This window comes from Pyxicephalus adspersus, chromosome 5 (genome assembly GCF_032062135.1).
Source record: "Pyxicephalus adspersus chromosome 5, UCB_Pads_2.0, whole genome shotgun sequence".
Lineage (NCBI taxonomy): Eukaryota > Metazoa > Chordata > Amphibia > Anura > Pyxicephalidae > Pyxicephalus > Pyxicephalus adspersus.
Window position 1 is genome coordinate 138113041 of NC_092862.1, and position 16664 is coordinate 138129704.

The 16664-nt window shown below is 38.9% G+C and overlaps 1 protein-coding gene across 9 annotated transcripts in view; it reads right to left on the minus strand.

Moving 5' to 3' along the window:
* Positions 1–575: 575 nt before the first annotated feature.
* SGCE (sarcoglycan epsilon) overlaps positions 576–16664 on the minus strand; it is a 39139-nt gene continuing 23050 nt past the window's right edge. For 2 of the 9 annotated variants that reach the window (XM_072412884.1, XM_072412889.1), the window contains exons 7-12: positions 15807–16018; positions 9280–9306; positions 7255–7443; positions 4227–4270; positions 2071–2105; positions 576–1077 (exon numbers count right to left, since the gene is read on the minus strand). In XM_072412884.1, coding sequence (XP_072268985.1) covers positions 1027–1077; positions 2071–2105; positions 4227–4270; positions 7255–7443; positions 9280–9306; positions 15807–16018 — 558 coding nt within the window. In that variant the 3' untranslated portion in view covers positions 576–1026. The other 7 variants (XM_072412882.1, XM_072412883.1, XR_011920961.1 and 4 more) reach the window with 6 other exon arrangements.

The following is a 16664-nucleotide window of genomic DNA, read 5'->3' on the forward strand; positions in this document are numbered from 1 at the left end:
AGGCACGGGGGTCACTGACGACACATGGCGCAGGAAACACAGGAAGATACTGGAGGCACAGGGGTCACTGAAGACACAGAGGAATACAGGAAACATCCAAAGTAACTGAAGGCATGGGTGACACAGGGGTCACTGAAGACACAGGAGAATACAGTAAACACAGGGACACTGAAACAGCAGACTGGACAACAATAGGTTAGTACAGGAGTTGGACTGGGAAACACTCAATCAGGCAACAGCTGAGTTTTTAAACACTTCAGCAGCTAGGGGATTCATCAGTAGTCTGGGGACGCGTTGCCTGTACCCTGTGCATTGTGTCTGAGCCACCTAAATAACCTGGGACTAACCAGGCTATCTCCTGATTAGCCAGCAGGAAGGGCAATGCAGATTAAATCTGGACGAGCAGGTCCAACTAGGGTCAGAGGGTCAAAACTGCATGCTCAAGAGACAGAAGCTGGTGTTTTAGTTAGGAGGAAGTGAAGGGCTAGATATGGAGACCCCTTGGTTACCCCTAATGTGATTCCAGAGATACATTTCAAGATGGTACCAAAAATGTCCAAAGACTCTCAACAATGTTTCTTCTATAAAAGTAATACTTTTTATTGCAGTAAAATGCACATTATTACAATGCAGAATGTTTGTGAATACCACATCTGGTCAACGTTCACTCCTATGTACAAAATGTTGAATGAATGAAGGCTGGAATAAAGAAAATTTCCAACTATCCCACGGACTCAACCAGACAGAAAGCAATAAGCAGATTATACTAACCACCAAAATGTTGACTAACCACTGGTCAAGCTGCCATCTTTTAGATCAGAGTTGATTGATGGATTGCTCATCACCATCGCTGCTCATGCTGCCATCCTGTGTTCAGTAACTTTTATTTGTTGTCGTTTTATTAAAGTTTATTGAAAAAACTATAATCAAATTTATTACAAAAAAAAGTATGATGAAACTGTCCCATGAGCCATGCAAGTGGGTCATTGTCTAGGTTAGAAAAGTCAACGTTTATGGAGTGGTTTGTTATAAGTTCATGGCTTCTGTCAGTTTCCGCTCTTCAGGTATACCATTGACCTGCAAGAAAAAAAAAAACTCCATCAAAATGCGTCTTGCCCAGTGGAAATAACACTTGAGAAGAATATAAGTATTACAATCTGCTCCCTACTGCTGTGTCTATTCCAGACCTTAATGGCGCATCAGTATTTCTGTCTCCCCATACACCCCCCATGTAATGCTTGTGTGCTCCTTTTGTTTTAGGGCCCATGCACATGTTATACATATGTTTCAGTGCATTTTTTTGCCCATGTGTTACTACACAATGTGTGAACCATTCCATCTGCCATATGGCAGTCCCCAGCCCTCCAAGTCTTTAAACCCCATCTATTCTATCTATGAGCAAATCCACCTTTCCCACCATTCTGGTTTCCAAATCCTCAATCTTTTCCCCTTCTCTTTGTGCTCTGTTGAGCAAGGATTCCCATTAGAAAGCCGAATGGAAGCTTTATTGTTTATCATCGTAAAGCAGTTTGATTACAACTGCTTTACAGTTAATATAAGCTAATATAGAGGTGTTAGTCTTTTTTATGTACCAGTGTTTTGCAACTTTTTGGTAAATTGCCCTACATTGGCACCGTGTTACAATTCCTCTAATCAACAGCTCTGTTCAGGAAGTCTCTTTGGAGCCACTTCTAGCCACAGCCATTTCCATATACACCACAATGGCTACAAGTTTTTGGAACTATGCCTAATCAATGTGTGCTCATTGTGACAACAGTGGACCTTGCCTGAGTAATGTGTGTTAAAATGTCCGCTTGTCTCCATCAGAAGCCAATGTGACATGGTGACAACACTGGGGCAATATTTGAAGAACAAGGAGTGTTGTCTCCCAACAATAGGAAGAGACTGAACTTTCAATGCAGAACCACAGGTATTATTTTAATTATGGATATAGACCTAAAAAGACATTGTACAGTGCTGGATCAATAAGGGTAACAATAGGAGCAATCATCGTATTACATGGTATCGATCACAGTATAAAAGTAACAAAGTATTGCTGGTTATACTCACTTCAAACCTCTGAAATGTCGCCATGCGGAATTCTCCTTAGGAAAGCAGTAATGAAGAGGAAGAACAATATGAAATTCCCTGCTCTGCAGTTCTTACACATATTTGTTTTTGGGTCAAACAGGATAAAGTTATTGATGTAACTAAAAGGGACAGTCCACCCAAAAGCCAATGCTTGAAGACATATAAGACACAACCTCTTGTCTTTTTCTTTTATTGGTTCTATTGGTGAGGTCTCAGAACAATGTGCTCAAAAAGTGCATTGGGGTAATCATTGGGGTGTCATTAAGAATAAATAAAGTTTACAGGTTTGCTGTTCCTATTTTGAAGGATTCTTCAACAAGAGGAGAGGGATCACTCTAAGGTGGATTGGAACACCTGGAATTCTCATGTAGGCACGGAGATCTCACTGTGGAAGCCAGGAACTAACTTAACCCATCCCGTTCTACCTGAAATGAAATATTTCTGGGCAGAGTGACCCTTATAGGGACAACTAAATGATGTTCAGCAGTAAACTCCCCAGCCCCTTTTAGGTGGGCGCACTACCCGGCACTTTTCAGTAACCACCGGCAGTTATTGGAAAATTGAGTCACAATGCAAGGGATCTCCACCCGCCTGGTTCTCCTTCCTACCCAGGTTAAAAAAATATTCTGCGGAGAATACTGTTCAGTGAAACGTATGTTCTAAAAAGAGAAAAGTTGCGGTTTTCAGGAGTTTATATATGAACCAGGACAGTGATGTTGGAATGAATTAGAGTGACCATATCAAGACTGGCTATGGATTTTTTAGATTTTCCTCCAATCATTCTAACTAATGACTGAATAATATCTATTAATCCAGATGGTTCTGGAATGCCAACAACAATCCCTCTGACCCTATATAAGACAGGTGCAAGAAATGAGTAGGTCTTTTACATGTTGGGAATATATGGCATCTGGAGCAGAGTCGTCCACCTCCAGACCAGGATTTTTTTTTAATAAAAACACATTTTCAGACTCTTTGTAAACTACACCTTAGTAAATGTATTGCTTTGTTGTTAGAGGAATACTAAAAATGTATGCAGATGCCTGGAGGATTGGAGTTGGACAGGTCTGGTGTAGAGCCACATGTGGACCTCCAGATCTGCAACCCAGGGGGAGAAGTCACTTAAACAATTTTGTTTGAGCATATAGCTCTATTGTAACTGCAGATTACACCTTCTAGATCAGCAGTCGCCAACCTTTCGGACCTCACGTACCACTAAATTCATCGTTTTAAAGCCCACGGACCAATAATATGAAATTATTTAAAAAAGATAAATCCATTTGTAAAATAATGATCTTCCTAATGGTGCTGACAAGGACTGTGGCGGCTCTGATTCATTGATCAGCCCACGGTTATGTGAAGTATTACTATTGTTACTATTATCATTAGTTGCACTATCTTTATTATTACTAAAGAAATGCAAAATATGTGTTTGCTTTTTCTCACTCATTATGGGTTTATTTCATTCCAATCTAAGACCAAACAAGAAAAGATAGTTATCAAAGTCAAACTATTTGATACCATTAAATATAACAGTTAAAGAAGATACACAGTTAGGCCATACTTACCTAAAAGAGCATCTGAGAAAAAAACAAATAAAATAAAACAATCGGATGAGAATCGGTTATGGCGGGGTGACTGTTGTAATTGTTGTAAACAATACTGAAGCGTGCGGCTCAGCAACTTAACTCATACAACTTAAGACTACTGAATTTAGTGCAAAATAAAGGAGAAAATTGTCATTCAGAATATAAGAATTTATTATAATATTATTTTTGTTTTATTATTATTAAAACATAAAAATTGCACATAATGTCCACATTTTTCTGTGGACCACTGGTTGGCGACCGCTGTCCTAGATGTTGTGTTCCGTGCTGTCACCTTAGCTAAGAACAGCAGTTACTTTTTATATCCCTGGTCCCCAACCTGTAGCCTAGGGCCACTTGCAGCAATGCTTTTGAGGTCCCTATTTTCCCACCATAGGTGTATATAGTGGGCGCTATTTTCGAGCTCTGTTCCTTCCAATTGAAGTCTGCAGGAAGGAGTGCTTGGGAGAAGTGTGAGCACCCATCTACACAAAACAATATCCTGCCACTAAATGAAACAATCCACTCACAATGCTTTGCTCTACTGACCTGCATTGTGTTGCTGAGGTATTGCTGTCTGATGTGATAATGTCCTAGGAAAAAAAAAAAGATGAAGCATTATTTAGGATATGGTGAATCTTGGCATCATGTCAAGCAATTGTTTTTCAAAATGCTAAGAGGATACAGGTTTGACAATATTTAATACATATTACACAAGAATTATTAAAGATTTAAGTACAGAACATATTAATGCCTTTAACAGGGGCAAAACTACAGATTAGGACTATGCCCTGTTTTGCTCATTCCCTCTCCAGTGACCTATCTGCTGCACCAGTTATATTGTACTCCATATAACAAGATTTTTCCCCATTGGTGGCCAGTGTCCTATATCACCTAGTCATATGTTCTACTTGTAATTATAATACAAAACTGCCAGATGCATACTGTAGGTGGGCTTTGTATATGACAATATATTGTTGGTCAAAAGAGAAGAGTCCTTTATTTGGTGGTCATTGGGAAAGAGCCCCTGTACATTTATGGTCAATGGAGAAGGGTCCCCTACATTGGGGGTAGATGGAGAAAGGCTTCCTTACATTTGTGAGCAATAGGGAGGATTCCCCTTACATGGTGGTCATTGAGGAAGGGCATCATTACAATGGTGGTCGGTGTAAATAAGGTCCTTGTATATTGGAGGGTATTGGTTAGGACCCCCTGTTCATTTGTGGTCAATGCAGACGCGTCCCCTACATTGGTGGTAGGTGAAGGGATTCCTTACATTTGTGGTTAGTAGGGAGAATTCCCCTTACATTGGTGGTCATTGAGGAAGGGCTTCATTACATTGGTGGTCAGTGTAGGTAGGGTCCTTGTATATTGTTGGGTATTGGGGAGGACCCCCTGTACATTTGTGGTCAACGGAGAAGGGACCCTACAATGGTGGTAGGCGGAGAAGGACTACATTTGTGGTCAACAGGGAGCAGTAACCTTAAATTGGTTATTGAGGAAGGGCGTCATTACATTAGAGGTGGTCAGCATAAGTAGAGTCCTTGTAAATTGCTGGTTATTGGGGAAGGGCCCCTGTACATTGGTGGATAGTAAAAAGGGCCTGCTTACATTTACGGCTAATGTGGAAGAGCCCCCTTACATTTGTGGTAAGAGAAGAAGGGCCCTCTTGCATTGGTGGTTAGTGAAGAATGACCGACTTACACAGATGACCAGTGGAAAGGGGCCTCCCTACATATGGATTATTTCACAGAGCTAGGCTAGGTGAATAGAACTCACTCAAGTAGCTCTACTGTCCTCTAAAATATCTTGCCAGACCATATAGAAGCCATGTGGGCTTCTTTTTTTTGTTGTTGTGTCCTTGTCTAATGTATGCTGGAAAACTAATTATTCAGTCATACTTGTAAATATAAACTTTATGCTGTGAAATCTGGAATCAATGCATTGGTTACATTTAGCGTGTCTTCTCTTTGCTCTTACCAAAGTGCATACCAGAACTGAGAACAACAAAGCCATCAGAGAACCTTCCTAATGTTCATTCTACTGAAATTTCATGGCCATAATGGACCATGGCACAACTTAGCTTAAGGTATATTACCTTTTTCTAGCAAACTTTGGTTTCCTCAGGAGGTATATGAGGTTAGAACTCTGGCATTTGCAGCGCTAGGTCTCAGGTCTCAAACCTCGGCCAGGACACATGGAGTTTGCAGGTTCTCCCAGTGTTTCTGTGGGTTTCCACCAGGTACTCCCGTTACCTCCCACATTCCAAAAACATGCAGTTAGGTTAATTGGCTTCCCCAAAGTTGTCCTTACACTGTATTAAAGACATATGACTGAGGTAGGGACATTAGATTGTGAGCTCCTTAGAAGGACAGTTAGTGACATGACTATGGACTTTGTAAAGTGCTGCATAATATGTTGGCACTATGTAAATACAAGGTAAAAGTAATAATAAATGTGCAATATAGTACATAAATCATCAATTATGTCTTCCTTGGTGTTCCCATTCCTGGTCTCCAGTTACAGTGAAGACAGACTGAATGTAAGCAAAACAATGTTTACAGAGTTATAGATAAATGTAAAGTTATGCACTTGGGGGCTAACAACATGCATGCTTCATACTGTCTAGAGGGAATACATTTGAGGGAGCCAGAAATGGAAAAGGATCTGGGGGTTCTGGTAGATCATAGACCTAATAGCAGCATGCAATGCCAAGCTGCAATATCTAAAGCCAGTAAAGTACTTTCTTGTAATAAAAGAGGAATAGACTGCAGAGATGGAGACATTATCCTGCCCCTGTACAAAGCATTGGTCAGACCACATCTGGAATATGCAGTCCAGTTTTGGGCACCAGTTCACAAAAAGGACATTGTTGAATTGGAGAGAGTGCAGAGAAGGGCAACTAAGCTAATAAAAGGAATGGAGGAGCTCAGCTATGAGGAGAGATTAGCTGAACTGAACCTATTCTCCCTTGAGAAGAGACGTATAAGGGGGGATATGATCACCCTGTATAAATATATAAATGGTCCATATAGAGAACTCTCTTCCCTATTATTCACTTTGGGATCATTACAAAGCACAAGAGGGCGCTCTTTGTGTCTGGAGGAAAAGAAGTTTAATCTCCGGATAAGGAAGGGATTCTTCACTGTAAGGTCTGTGAAAATGTGGAATTGGCTCCCTCAGGAAGAAGTTTCAGCAATTATTATAGATTGCTTTAAGAAAAAGCTGGATGATTTCTAGAAGCACAAAATATAACTGGGTATTGAAGTTTTAAAGTAAAGTAACAGAGAATGGTGATCAAGGAAACATCTGATTGCCTGATGGAATCTGGAAGGATTTTTTTTCCCCTGTGGGAGCAAATTGTACCAGGGTTTTTTTGCCTTCCTCTGGACCAACTATATGGGATTTGTTTATTTCCCTAGTGGTTGAGCTTGATAGACATTTTTCTACCCGACCTACTATGCAACTACATGTAAGATGGTCTATAACGACAGCTGTAAAATCAATATACATTAACTTTTGCAGGGCAACTGTGTTTATTTCCTTTATGGCTTCCAAACTGGGATTTAATACTCACTGCTGTGTCTGCATCAACGGCATGTTGGTATTATCATAGGTATCTGTGTGCATGGGTGGCACCATTTCACCAGTCACCGGGTGGAAAACTGGAAGTGTAGACAAAGGCCAGGCAATCTCCCTGTTCTTCGACATGTCCCGGAGTTCTTTGGTTGATTTCTGGATGGCACTGTGGTGAACAAGCTGAATGCTGGAGTAAAACAGAAAGTTCTTATGTTAAAGTTTGTTTATTTTAATCATATCTCAGAACAAAATAACTGGAGTGGAATCTTACTGCACAGAAAGATATCATAGGGTTCCATGACTTCAAAACACTGACCAAAAGCCATCAAAAACAATTGTAAGTGTTTAAGTAGAGTCTGGTTCTAATTGCTTATAGAACACTACTGGAAACAGTAAGGATACAGTTCTTATTTTAGAATTTTAATCCCTAAAAAATTGGTTGAAGGCCAATTCTACCCACGTTCGATATTACAACCTTACATAGCTAAAAACAGGTTCTCAGAGACAACAACTGCAAAATTGCTTCAAAATTCTTTACTTGTTTGTTGCAGCCATTACAAAGCCAAATGATGGTATGAAGCTTTCCATTACATTTTCCATAATGTGGAATAGATTGATGACCCCAGCTCAGTGAAGATAGCCTTGTATGAGAGAAAATATATGCAAAGTAGTAGTAGACTTAGGTTTAGAGAGCCACAAGAACTCATTGCATGGCTTGGTTGCCCTTTCAAACCAAAATATTACTTTTTGGGTGGGATTCACAGGATTCAAGTTCTGCTCACTTCAAATAAGATTTCAACTGGCAACCCCAGGAATGTCATCTCTGTAAAAGAGTAAAAGGTTACCAATTTATAACCAGAAAGGAGTTCATTCCTTTCAGCCATTTACTCAGGTGGAGCTGGGGACGTGATATCCCAATTTGACTTCCCATCATCACCAGCAGATCAGAACCACAGCAAGTTTATGAGCTTGCTTATCCAAAGCAAATAAGCATTTCCACCATAGTGAAGTGCCTATTGTCTGTATTTATGGTGGGTGAAATATCCTTGAAATGCACCCAGGTCCAGACCTCAAGAAACATCAAGATGTGTTTTTTGTTTTTTTTTTAGCAATTGACTTCTAAAACAATATTGATAATTGATCTCCTGTTCAAATATTATGTTCTTCAGAAATATAATATAGGTTTGTTTAACTCTGATTGGTTGAATCACCCAAGAATTTTCATTGTACCTTTTGCATTCGCTGTTAGATTCTGGACCAGGGGAAACTCAAAAGCCAAAAGTTCTACTGTAGAATACCCGTTCTTATTTCAGTTTCCTCCCAATCCTCTCCTGCACAAGCCCTAATGAATAGATATCAGTAAAGACTCCAAAATGTATTGCATATTGCTTTTATCTTCATGGAGAAAACATAATTGAAGTTGACTGTCGGCTATATGCCTGGCACTTTTTTCATTGTACCGGAATCACCTACTGTATTTGTCTTGCAGACACCAAAGATGTGATCACCCTGGTGTAATATCATAAACTTGCCAAATCCACCAGAGCATACAAAATCTCTTAGTGGTGGTTGGGCCAAACCAAGACATTGTGTGTGGTGGTGGTTAGGCTGAATAGGTGGGAACTCAAGGGTAAAGACCTGGGAGGTAAAAGTAGCTACAAATATAAATACCCAACCTGTATTAAATCAGAATAAAATACCCATATTGCGATTTTATTTGTAGACTTATTGAAAATATTTTTGTGACCCTAATCTCCCAGTAGCTCCCCCTTTAAGACCTAAAAGTACTAAAAGCAGCTTTTTTATTACGCGTCATACATTGAATATATATACATTCAAATATTACAATCTATGCACCAACACATCTAGTAAACCTGCATAAACTACAAGCAGCTTTCACCAAAATAATTCATGAGTGAATGTCAAGGTGGAGCATGAAACACATGGGTGAGGCATGACAAGCTACGGTGAGGTGGTAGTGAGAAATATAGTGACAACAAGGTAACATAGAGAAGACACTTACTCTGGTGTTTGCATGTTTCTCTTTTCCCTAGAAACGAAACAAAATGTATGAATTAAATAATAGCATTGATATTTGGAGCACGTCCTAAGCTACAGATGAGAGATGAGTTCTAGATGAACCATAAATGCTGCTGTAGGTACTGAAGAGGAACAGTCACGTACATCAGTATTTATTAAGAAGGTGGAGGAGATGCTTAGATGTTCTACATGTGATCAAGAGCGTGTCCTGTGAAATACTCCAAACAGCAGTGTGGTAAGTGGTTAATGGGATTGACTTTGGGTGAAAGGAAACCTAACACACAATGGACCTGTCTTATTAACTGGATCACCCAGGTTCTCCTATGATAGTCTATCTTGACCAGTCTTGGAGAACTTATACGTAACCTTATTACATCTTTATATCCCAAGATCTAAATGTTTTCATGAGAAACAATGATAACAACTGAGCCCAATTTGTCAGTGTATCAGCTGGTTTACAGCTGGACATAAGTAAACTTTGAAAACCATAAATCCTAAATTCAAAAACCTTAGTTGAGGTTCAGGCCAATTGAAATATAATGTATTACAGAAAAGCAAATTGTGAAAATTGTTTGGGTTCCTGGAGCACATGAAAGATCTACCTAGAACGGAAATTAGGGAAAAAACACCCCATCAAAAACTCCACCAAGGTTCTGTTCTTCTATATTATTTTGCTGTTTCTTCTTGTCCCTTTGTCCCATTGTCTTGTCTTCTTGTCCCATTTACACCCCTTGACCCTCTCCTGATGATTTCCCTTCTCTACCCCATACTTTCTACCCCCTTCTCTCCCACAAGATATGTTGTCCTTCAATGTAAACTTTGGATCTGTATATTATTTTTCATTATTTGATAATTAATTTAAAGTAGGGAAATAGTAAGGAAATATTGAGACTAAAACTTCAGCAGGGATACTTATAAACCATAGTGGGACACAGTGGCACTGGAAGCCAAACTGAGAGTGCTCGAGAAATAACAGAAGGAGATTTAAACCAAAAGTCATCCTTGAATCAGCCTATGGTTCCTTTCTCCAAGAAGACATTGGGGATCCTGGCCACCAAAAATAATATTGATCTTGGATTTGGCTATCTGAGTTGTAAAAATCAATCCCAATTTAAGGTCATCTGAAGTTTGGGATTAATACTAATTACAGCTCTTAATCCTTAAGTGGGATTTAGAGACTATAAAAAAAAACCTTGTTGGCTTCTTTTGGATTTGTTTTTGTCTTGAACATTTATTGTATGCATGAAGTGAAACTTTAGCAAAGCAGAGTAGACAGGCAAAATATAATATGGGCTTCCAGAAGACATCCCAGAAGAGTAAACCTTTAGATTTGGTATGACTGGGGCTAGTTTTGAGTGGTTACTAAGTTTCCAGAATATTGGCCAAACAATGGACACCTTCGTCAAAGACCACCAAGGGAACCATTCCTCCAGAGTTCTACATTTAGCTACCTCCAAAATAGGTAATGGTATCAGTAGTTCTTGGAAAAGCTAAGAATACAGAGAAGACCTTCACTGTACCTCAGATATATTCTCATAAATATTAGCAGATGAAACAAATTGTTAATTTGACTTTAAAATAGAATCCACACTGCTGAGGAATATGGGAGGGTCAATACACCCAATATGATAGTTTTATAGAGTGGATGTTGAATTCTTCTGAATTTTCTATAGCTTCTAGGGACAATATCAGTGAGGTCTTTGTAGCTGTGTTCTTCCTGAGACTTCCTCTGATGGTGGAGTAAAGCCAGGAAGTGTGTTTGGTGGATCGCAGCTCTGCAGTCCCTTTGAGATATAAGTACCTACTGGTTGATTCATCCTAATGGATTCTTACCATAACTGGAATATCATTTTTGGGTGAATTGGGCCTTTAAATATACATTTCTAGCAAAGACATTGTCCCTGGATCACTGTAGAGCAAATAATAATGAATCCAAATGCATGGAGATGCAAAGACATTACACATGTGAAGAACAAACACATACATGAAGATTAATGTCTGGCGGAAATAAACTTCATGAACGAATGTAATCAATAATATGCAAATGGCTTTTGTTATGTTACTTGCTGCTTTTTTCTCCCCATTTCATCTACATAAAAAGTTCTAATCAAACTTATTTTTACTTTGAAAATTGATCTAAAAATATGGCACATTGAATGTAAATATATTTGCTTCAAATCAGGAAGGTGACAACATTGTGCTAAAAATTCACATACGAATATTAATATTTCTATTATGTCATACATCTCTTTTCAAACTCTGAAAGCGTAACAGTACAGATCTTATAGGAAATCAATAGAAAAACCTGTGTTTTGTCCAGATAAAATTGTGTGAATAGGTTTTCAGAAACTCTACACATGAAATAACAGTCCACAATCTAGTCAAACCAGGGTGGTGATCCCAAGCCTGTGTGTGGCCCCTGTATCACCTGGATGGCCAGTGTAGGGAGAATTAGTGATAAAATACATGCTTATATTGCTCTCATTGAAAAGTCCATACTGGCCTCCTGCTTTGGTCCCTCCACTCCTTATACAGCCACATTATATGGTATGTGGACCATTGACCATCATGACCATGTGAACTTGTTCAATGCACAGGACCATTTCCAAAACACTAATATAAAGTTCTGCCAACCAAAGTCCCCCTTTGATGCTATACGAGATGATGGGTAAGGCTTTCCACAAGATTTTGAACAGTGTATGTTATAATTTGGATCTAATTAGGATTATTTAAAAGGTCAGGCCAACAATTGATGGTTCAGTTCAACAATTAATGTTGGGACTGTTTGCAGGCCCCTAAGTTTTTTGAGATGAGGAACCAAAGCCTCTACTAAGATGACCATATCCACTTAGGGACACAAAGAAGAACAAAGCATGGCAAGTAAGGAATTGGGAAAACACAGCGGCAGGAAGACCAAAAGCAAAACTGGTGACATGTCCCATGCCCCAATTTTTATGGACATGTCTTCCACAGTTTAGTTTCTAAGGGCTACCAACATTGAAGCAGAGATGCTACAACCCACTTATTTCCTATTGTAATTTATTATTTGCAGTTCCTGCTGTGGAGGTATACAATACAATAGGTAACTACAAGTCAACAGTTCAGGAGAAGCTGCTCAGCTTTCTTCTCCACACACTGGATTTTCACCCAAGATTATTATAATCGCTAGGTGGTGAAAATCTAAAGTATTCATTGACCTTTTAGGCACTGGGCAGGCAGCAATTGTGTACTGCCCATTTTCCCAAGGACAATTCACAATGATGCCATAAAAACAGATATATACAGATATTTCTTTTCATAAGATCCAGCTTTTGTGAAGTGTAAACAACATTCGCCATTATGCACACCATTATGTAGTCAAATCTACACTTTTTTTAGAATATTTATTCAATGATAACTGGGGGCGGGAAGGGCATATGTTGATTCCCAAAACGTGTTGGCTAAAAAATAAAGGTGAGCCCAGTCATTGCACCCAGTGATAACTTCAGCCCCATATTTTGTCCTACTCCCACAGGACGTGACGATCAATCTCCCTCAATGGAGTCATAGACAGTAGTAAAAGAGACAGAACATTTACATGTACTCTTCTTAACTTTCTACTGGATTCAAAAAGGTCTGTATGATGTTTTTTTTGTGATCCCCAATTATAGTCCTATTATAGTTATAATTAAAATATATATATAAAACAGTTTTTTTGGTTGGGTAAATTTCAAAATGTATAAAAATATTGCATTTTTATATCCAGCAGTAAATGCTCCAATCCCCCTTTCATAGTATTAACTCTATTAACCTAAGCATGAATGATATACCATTAATCAAATAAACAGTAAAACTCAAACACTATTTCAGCACCCACAAAAAGTATGACTGCTTCCGGGGGCCTGTGAAGAGGCCCCTTACTCTAAATACATTTTGTAAAGTGTAAAGTTAAAGTTAATGTATAAAGTTTCTCTTCTATTCTCTTCTGTATTCTATTTCTCATATGTCAGGTTTGGGCCTCTAGCTGGCTTATTGAAAAGTACAGACAAACTAAATGTATTACAAAATTGCATTTTGTTGATTAAAGTGATCATAAATTTGCCAATAATGGAGTAAAGGCAACACATACCTAATCATCGAATACATCATCTTTATTACTGTAATGTATGATTGCTTTTTTCTTTTTTAGGTATGAGCTGCTGCAAGGATTACCATACCTTGTGCTGATAGCACACTGGAGAGTCGGGTGGCTGCTCTCATACACAATTCAATGGCTCAGGTCTTAAGCAATCGGACACACCCCCAGCACACTGCTCCAATCAACAGCTCTCTTTGAGCAGTTCCTGACCAATAATATTGATTGGAGCAATGTGCTGGGGGCGTATCAGACTGCTGGGCCCTTTAAATGTGTAAGAGCATCCACTTGGCTCTTCAGTGTGCTGCCAGGGTGTCTAAATCCTTGCTGCAGCACAGGGGACTTAAAAAAAAAAGAACAGCCAATCACTTATTTAAACACTGTCCCTTGGGGGACAAATGAGTGCGCATAGCCATATTGATTTTTACCTTGGATTTTTAGGCAACTACTGTATAAAACACTGTTCAACCATACAGCCATTCAACTATCAAGAACATTTACATGAGTCAATATACACAACTACAAACACCCAATCCTTGTCTAGGGACTGCCAAGAGGAGCATGTATCAGGGAGGTGACAACAGAGGTTCCCACTATATGACATCACTGGGACATTACAAAACAATATAAAAAAAGTCCCCGTCTAGGTGACTATGGAAGGGGTACTTGTCTAGTATAAATGGGCCCCTGTGCAAATACACAGTCTGCACACATGGCATTTTTACACCCACACATCGAGATTTTCTGTAGTGACTGACAGTATTCCTCCACACCTGGCTTCCCTATTCAACAACTGTTAATACCAAATATAATACCGGCCACATGACAAGCAAAAAGATTTCAACTGGCTACAAACAAATAATTATTTTATCAATTATTCATTGCAATTAACATGGTTGAATTGAATATAAAATTGTAAACTAACCAACTTTCATTCAATCAATTTACTCATAATGATTTCTACTTCACCAAGATAATCAGCCACAGCAAAATTTTGCCAACCTCTGAAATATCAGCCAATCATATTCCAGATTTATGGGTCATTATTTTTTAAAGTTCTATCAATATTGTCAGCTGATTGCAGTGAGCAACAATTTGGGGCCTGAGATAGAAAAGCTTTTATAGACTGGAAAAAATAGACTATCAGGGGAGAACCTGAGTGATCCTGCAAATCTGAAATGGATTTCAGATAGTTGGCAAATGCTTTCAATCCTGGATCAGATCCATTCCAGGTGTGCTTGATCACACAGGTTCATCCATGATAGTCTATCTTCTCCAGTCTTGGAGAACTTTTTAATGCCCAGTGTGTGCATTGCATTGTGCAGCATTTGAGTCAATAATTTGTTTGCTTGAGATTGCTTGCACCTAAATTTAACGCATATGCCAATGCTTCTCATCCGATTATTTGGCTCAGAGCCAATATCCGAAGAGAATTTGCTGTGTGTACAGCGCTGTGTGTGCTGTGTGTGAACGATTGTAATAGAAGTGAAGGGGGAGGGAGCACAGCGGGGTGCTGCTCCGTCATTCCCTATCCATAGAGCAGAACAGTGCTGTATGTACACCACTCGTACATGCATCATGCAGTCTTTAGTCAATGAAAAGGATTGTGAAAGATCCTTTCCAATGACAATTATTGCACGTGTGTACCCAGCTGTAGGGTCCATTTGTAAAGCAGTGAATCTGACATTCACCAAACATTCCCTGGTGAAGAATCTTCCGGGTGTGTTTTTAATTGCAGGACTTATTATGAAATTAAGAATGATTGGATGATGAAGGTGCTATCGGATTCACTGCTTATTCAGTTATAATTCACTTATAAAATGACCCCTATGTGTATGGCCATCTTTAGTGAGACCCAACTGGAACTAAGGGGTAAGAAGCAAAACAAGTATTTGTAATAAGTAAATTTGACTGCCCCTGTGTACATATATAGTATAAAAACAAGAACAGGTGAGAAGATTTCATTTTTCATTGATAATATAATTCACATGGAGCTCAAAAAATGTCTAAAAACATTACAAATACCGTAGTCATAGTTTAGCAGACATAAATGGGCTGCATTTAAATTGACTCCAAAACTTTATTATTACTTATTTATTATTATTTATTATTAGATGGCCAGTATTATCACATGACCAGTAAATGTTGGCCTTGTTGCCAATGTTATCCATAGGAAAATATGGCTACCATAATATAAGGCTGGTATTGTTTTCCAAGAAGTATTGTCAATCCATACAAAGGTCACAGGAAACTCTTTTGCAATCAGAAGTGTTGATAAAATCCATATCTAGTAATAAAATCCTAACTATCAATGTTCAAACAAATAAAACTCGGCCAAATTGTTTGACTTTGAATGGAAGCCAAAGCTGGTAAGAAAAAAAATGGAGGTCACTCACATTCCTTCTCTCCGGCAGCACATGATGTAGGCTAGTATGGCAAACAGCACCATAGCCACGGCAGATGGCACGGCCAGGGTTATCAGGAAGTCTGAATAGAAATCTCGGCCTTTCAGGGTCTCCGATGGCGGTCTGTATTCGCCAATGTCCGGCAGGATCCCTTCTCCCCGCACAACTTCCTGCGTGATCACCACTTGCTTTGTTCTATCCACCTGGAATATATAAACGTCAATCCATGTACAATGCCCAGAGGAGAAATGTAGAATTCTATTCATTTTAGGAAATGTATATTGGTAGTAAAAATATTGGGATTGTAGGAATTTTTTTCTTTGAATACTACCGGTATTTGTTTTTTAAAAATGTAATGCATTCCTTGAGTACCATGTTGTGTGTTTATGAATTTCACATTCACCATTATTTTGTGGAAAATCAATTTCATGCTATTAAAAACACATAGACCCGGAAGATTTTACACCAGAGAATGTTTGATGAATGTTAGATTCGCTGCTTTATATATTGGGCCCCATGAATTTTCCCCAAATTCCAGAAAGAGCCCAGTAGATGCTGATTTCTTTTAGGCTTTTTAGGTTTAACTAAAACCTTAAAATTGAGGCATAGGATCTGAATAACCAAAGCTCTACAAGACTGGAGAAGATAGAATATTATGGGTGAATCTGAATGATCTATCAAACCTGGAATGGATGTCTACAAACTCATTTGCTGTTAGTTGGCAAATGTTTTCAATCCTGAACCAAATCCAGGTTTGTGGGATCACACAGGTTCTATCTTGTCCAGTCTTGGAGAGCTTTAATAAATCAGGTCCATACAAAGGGGTGGGGGGATCTTTGCTGCAGCACA